At 37.2% G+C, this 6,405-nt stretch overlaps 1 protein-coding gene across 4 annotated transcripts in view; it reads right to left on the minus strand.

Moving 5' to 3' along the window:
* Positions 1-5,386, minus strand: part of LOC131144846 (integrin-linked protein kinase 1) — a 66,627-nt gene extending 61,241 nt beyond the window's left edge. For 2 of the 4 annotated variants that reach the window (XM_058093744.1, XM_058093743.1), the window contains exons 1-3: positions 4,340-5,386; positions 1,811-1,885; positions 1,585-1,680 (exon numbers count right to left, since the gene is read on the minus strand). In XM_058093744.1, coding sequence (XP_057949727.1) covers positions 1,585-1,680; positions 1,811-1,885; positions 4,340-4,666 — 498 coding nt within the window. In that variant the 5' untranslated portion in view covers positions 4,667-5,386. The remainder of the gene's footprint in view (positions 1-1,584; positions 1,681-1,810; positions 1,886-4,339) is intronic. The other 2 variants (XM_058093746.1, XM_058093745.1) reach the window with 1 other exon arrangement.
* Between the last annotated feature and the right edge of the window lie 1,019 nt (positions 5,387-6,405).

Below are 6,405 nucleotides of genomic sequence, written 5' to 3' on the forward strand. Positions count from 1 at the left end.
TGAGAGCTACTTGAAAACCAAATGTCTCAAAGTGGCTCATTCTTTTTTTTTTTTTTTTTTTTTTTTTTTTTTATTTTCTCCTTTGGAATTGAGAGTAGGCAATGATAAAAGGGGGCAAAAAAGAAAAAAACAGAGAGAGAGAGAGAAACAAAAATAGGATTGCTGCTAAGGATCAAGGCAATGGTTTCTTAGAAGAGCAAGGATGGGAAAAAGACATTGGACCTAGTGCAAATTCACAAGCTTACTAATTAGATAAGAAACATTACATTAATTTTCAAGGGAGTAAAAGCACATACGGATATCCCTGTAACCTTACCAAGTGCCTACATGCAAGCTTTCAACTCTAGATATCTATTTCTGTAATTTCTCAGAGATTCACCCAATTTCATGCAGAAAACTCCAAAATATCATCGTGGAAATTGAAGTGATGCTGGTAGGACCAACTTCTCTCCGACTTCGGAAAGACTCCTTCCAAGAAGATGCATTATCACTCCACTTTTTTTTTCAAAGTCTCACACTAATGGTCTAAGTAACAGCAGCTTGCACACAGCACAGATGCAGCTTCATTTCTTTCTTCATAGTCTCACACTAACAATCGAGATCTCACAGAAAAAAATCAGTTTCACACAGTACAAATGTAGATTCTCTTCAGTTTCACAAGAAGGCCTCAATTTCTTGCAATCACATTCAACTTATCATCAGTATTCATTGTTGCAATCCAAATTCTCTCAAGGCAGCAGTCAATATCTCTCCGCTCTGGTCACACTAACTTCAGGTGGTTTCCGGTAATAAAATGGGCCAGGAAATTGCAGAGGAGTCTCCCTTGAAAACAGGCCTGGAATTGGAGAGGGCTTAGGGCTGCGCTGATGGGCTATGATGATGAATTTAAGATTGGATGTCGAGTGATGGGAAGAAGTGGCTAAGGAGCTGCAGTGATGGAAGAAGGATTTCTTTGATGGCTGGAAGGGCTTCTAACAGAAAATTGTTCTGGGGGAGATTCTGGCAAAAGTCAACAAGGTGTGGGCTAAAGATTTTTCTGGCAGTGGTTTGACAAAGTTCCTTCTCCGGCAAATGTTCTTATAGAAGACTCATTTCTGGTGATGGAACTTCTTGTCCAATGCAACATTGAAGCAGCAGCAACAACAGTTCTTTTTTTTTTCTCCCTGGAGTCATCTCTAAATTTCAGACCCGTCGGCAGTTTTTCCCCCCTTCTGTTTTTCCTGCTGTCTCCTGCTGCTTCTCTGGTTTTCACAGCACCAACAGTTTTTTTCAAACTGCAGATTTAGGGAATTTGTTGGAGGGGAAAAAAGGCTAGGGTTTTTTTCTGGAGTTTGGCTGAATGGCTGCAATGATGGCAATGGTAAATGTTCTGTGGATTGAAGTTAGGCTCTGATAAACAAATTATCTCCAAACTAATATAAAATCCATAATTTTTAAGTCTTCAAACAAAATTTGACCGCCTAGAGTTATGGAAAGGTATCCTCCATCAAGAATTTAATTGCAAGTGATTTTCAAATAAGACCACTAATGAACAAACAAGTCTTAATTATCTAGCTGGTAAAAGAGAAAAAGGACAATGCTCACCTTAGTAATATCAACACTGTTGGTGAAATCAAGTTCACTAGGATCAATTTCATATTCTGGCACTTCACGCGCATTTTTGACGTGCATGGGAGCCACCTACGAGATAATATCAAATGAGACTGTATCCAAGGAATGACACACATGGAACTCAAAGGGCAAAGGTCAATGAGCATAGATATCATCATAACCAAAATTTCACCAAACACAACCCAAAACCAGGACATACCAGAGGCTTTGCACCATGTTTCTCTAGAAGTTTGATCACATCATGATTCTTATAATATATTGCATCTGCAAGAGGCTGTTTAACCAATATGAGACTTATTAGCAAAATAATAGCAAGTGCAGTAAAGTTTATTATGTCATTTGAAGGCTTTAAAATATCTCCATGAAATATATTATTAAAAAAATATGTATGAGAGAGAGAGGGAGAAAACAGCCCAAAACAAAGGTTCTTGGAGTGGGGAGGAGTCCCATATTGCTCAGGGAAGATGAAGAGGCCTCAATTTATATGGGGATTGGATCCCTCTCCTGTGTAGATGCTTTTTGTGGAAGGATCAAACTGTGAGGGGTTCGCCCCCAAAGCAAACAATACTTAGCGGGAGTGGACTGTCACATACAATATCAAAGCTAAATGTGGCAATGACACATGCCCGGGACAGCATATTAACTATCCTATGCCTTGTTGGGGTAAGAGACAGCCTAGAACTAAGGTTCTTGAATGGGGAAGAGTCCCAAATTGCTCGGGGAGATGAAGGGGCCTCAGCTTATATGGGGATTGGATATCTCTCCTATATAGGCATCTTTTGGGGAAGGACAAAACCATGATGGGTTCACCTCCAAAGTTGATAATACCTACACAGTGGGAATGAGCTATCACACCAGGCTCCCTACTTTGCAAAGGTAGGGGGAAGGTCGTCACAGTGTATGCAGCCCTACCGTTACTTTTATGCAAAGGGGTTTTTCCTCGAACTAGAACCCGTGACCAACTAGTCACAAAGGAGCAACCTTACTGTTGATCCAAGGCTCACCTTCGAACATCATCACAATAGACATTATTTTTTAACAATAATGAACTTTTTAATCTTTTCTTTGTCTCAGGAAAAGACCATAAAACACTTCAAGATGTTTTAGAATTAGAACATAGGTTTAGGATATTTAACTAATTATTCTTCTTCTTGATTTTGTTCATGTTTGGAATTTAAATTGAAATTATGTATGTCTATGCATGTGAATTCTTCTTCAAATCTCTATTCAAATGTTAAGCAATTTGTTCCTTGTGAAAACGAGTTAGTGGCACCGACTTCAGATTTATTGCAATTAATTTAAAAAATTTAGTCCGTAATGTCAGTAGATTAAACCGCTTCATTAACAACCAACTGATAGCAAGGGCAGTGGCTGCAAACAGAATCAAACCTCAGAGGCCAGTTATGCATTTTATTCCTAGAAGTTTTAGAACTTTGAGAGAGGTATGTGCCAATTTCAAAAACTGAAGAGAATCAAGGGAAGTTTCTCAATTTATCTTAGAAACGTAACCTTCTATATAAAGTCTCATGATCCTTCTATGTTTAATACAAAATAAAATGAATGAGCAAAAACAATAGCAAAAAGTGCACACTTTTAACAAGGAATTAAAATGAGCCACAAAGAACATGAATTAGCACATAGTGCTGAAAAGGCTACACCGCTATCAACAGCAAGTTTGGTAAGTGGGACTTCAAGTTGCTCAGCAAGACTATAGACTTCGAGTTGGAGTTGGATTAACACTTCAAGCAAGTGAGCCAACCTGTGACGAGTGTAATGTACACTAACAGTGCATACTTCAAGCACAATATATAATTATAGATATATTATAGATAAACAGGGAGGCTAGGGGGAGGGGGAACAAGAGAAAAACAAAAACTACTTAACACTGATTGTTCTTAAAACTTTAGACTTATGCAGCAATATGTTTGCTTAAAACAAAACTCCACAAAGAATTTCCATTAGTTTCCAGAAATTGTTAGTATTCAAAGACCATTTTAGAAGAATCAAAGAGACAACAACAATTAACACGCCACAGACAGACATGCCCAAACACTAGCTTAGACCAAGAAAAATAGGGGCACAAGGCAGCCTACTCAAACTAAAAAGATTGAGCTAAATTCAACTCATTAACCGACCGCCGCACTTTATTTGCGATCCTGTGTAACCTGGTCGAACAGCAGATAAAAATATAACTTTAAAATACATGAGTGGACAACTCAAACATGGACTCAGACAAATGAAACTGATTAATAGCAGGCATAAATTATCACAGGCATGAACCATAATGCATCGATGAAGACAAACCCACTCTAAACACAGGCCTCACAGAAACCACGTCACCATATAAAACCAAATTTGCAGCAGTTGCAAAACAAGCTGGCATGCACAACAAGAAGCAGACACCAAAACAGACAACAAGAGGGGGAGTCGGCCATTGTTATACAAAAAATGTTTCTTGGACCACACAGGACATCCACGTCACATTGCCAATGGCACGCAGTTCATTTTTCTAGTGTTTCTTACCAATTTTTTTGAAAAAAAAATAGGGGAGAACCCATAATATTTAGCAGAATAATACCCAAAATCGGTGAAACAGTGCGCGAGTACAGAAACATGCAGTGGAATTAAAGAACTTCCACATTTCACGTATAAAACAATAGAAATGAGAAGCTCATATCGTCATCGAGGGGGTGAGAAAGAGAAATCAGTAAGAGGGTACAGTGTGTACCGTGCTACCCCACCGATCCTTCAGATCAACCTCAGCTCCTAGCTCAAGCAACAACTCCGCAACATCACTGTATCCCTGGCACGCGGCAATATGGAGGGCTGTCCGATCATCAATATCGCGAAAATTCACATCAGTTTCCGACTTCACGAGCTCCTGAATGCCCTCTAAGTCACCCTCATTGGCCAGATACATCAGCTTCACCCTCCGATCAATTCCCTCCACATCTTCTTCCGCGTCAACGGCCTCCCCTGGCGCTCCGTGTCCCCGTTCCGGCGCCAGCGACGACTGCTTCCCCAGTGTAAACCTCACCGCCGTCTTCGACTCCATAGAAACTAATCCCAAATCAAGAACTGATTTAACAGCTATTTTCAACCTGATCACACCTCAAACCCTGATAGCTTTGAAATTGAAATGCTTGATTAAATTAAACCCTAGTTTTGGAAAGAAAGTGATGGCGCAGATCTCAGTTTGCTAAGTTGGAGACGATCTCGAGCGGCTTTGAAGGAAAAAAGTGCAGGAAAGCACTAGAAATTGGGAGGTTTTTTCCTCGCGGGGGTTGAAATTTCGGAGTGTTTGAATGAGACAGGAATGTGAGGAAAACGAATTGAGCTGCGAGTAGAATCTTCCCCATTGGGTACGTTGACGATTTAAATGAGGAAGGAGGCTAACCGAGCGGGCGTGGGGAAGTGTCGGCGTCGACAAGGCGGCGCAAGCGAGCGCGTATTTGATTAACGTGCGCCGTCCCCACTGAAGCGCCGCGCAAGTGGGAATTCAATAATTAGAGAAAGACTGCTGCCTTTTGAACAGACGGAAGTAAGTGGGACGACTTCTGGACTTCTCGGCAAGGGCTTCCAAAAATAAAATAAAATATAGGAGGCACTTTCCTCTTTTTTTTAAAAAAATTAAAGCCCCTCAAATATTGGGAACCACCATTTTTCTCGTTCAGATAGAAGTAAACGAATTATGTGATATTGTCTGTTTTTTTTTTATTTATATTTTTGTATCATAAGAAAATCAATTATTAAAATATAATAATTTTATTTTTAAAATTTTTAAATTAATTCTAAAAAATTAAAAACTATATTTAATGACTTTTAATTATTGTTGTCAATGTATTTTAATAGTGAAATCAACTTTTTAAAATTAAATCATTTAGTTTGCAAATTTTTTAATTAAAATAATCATATAATTTAAAATATAATTAAGATAGAAATGTTCATAAACTTTAAAAAATGAAAAATTGGTAACCCATTTTTTTTAAAATCGCTCTTAAATATATTTTTCAATCATTATGTGCAATATTAAGATTATTCTTGTGGAATCAAACTTTGAAGTATAATAGTCAAATTAAATTATTTTAATAATTTTATTTTATTCTAGTATTTTAATTTGTATTATTCTGTACTTTTATTATTTTAATCATATTTTTAAAATTTTTATTTGATTTAAGGATAAAAATCAGCATTTATTTAATTAAGTTTTAATTTTAAATTCATTTACAAAACTAGGGTTGTGAAATAACTGTGCCCTAGGAAGGTCCGATTGACTGAATGTGCACTTTTGGAAAAAATTCATATCATGCTCATTCATTTCATTTTCAATTTTGGAAAAATCTACATTATAGAAAATTTTCATCGGGATATAGTTCCCTTGATCAATTACTTTCCAAGCCCTCCAATCAATAGTTTGAATAAAAATAATCATTCTTTGTTTCCAAGCAATGTAATCAACACCACAAAACAATGGAGGCCTTGAAAAAGATTGACCCTCACTAAACTAAGATACACCAAAATGAGTCATTCCAATCTTTATACAAACGCGATTATGCTTATTGCAACCAGACTCTGATACCAAATGTGAGGAATGGTGTAATCCCAAGAGGGAGATGAATTAGATTTTAAAACTTTTGTAGAATAATTTAACCGATTCATCAAGTAATATCCCAATCAAAATTTAAATGTGTGTATGTAAAACAATCATAACAATATAAATGAACATACATGTGTGGAAATAAAAAAGATAAGGGATAGAGAGAAAAACACAAAGATTTTAATGAGGTTCAGTTA

The sequence above is a fragment of the Malania oleifera genome, chromosome 12 (genome assembly GCF_029873635.1).
Source record: "Malania oleifera isolate guangnan ecotype guangnan chromosome 12, ASM2987363v1, whole genome shotgun sequence".
In the NCBI taxonomy this organism is placed as follows: Eukaryota; Viridiplantae; Streptophyta; class Magnoliopsida; order Santalales; family Ximeniaceae; genus Malania; species Malania oleifera.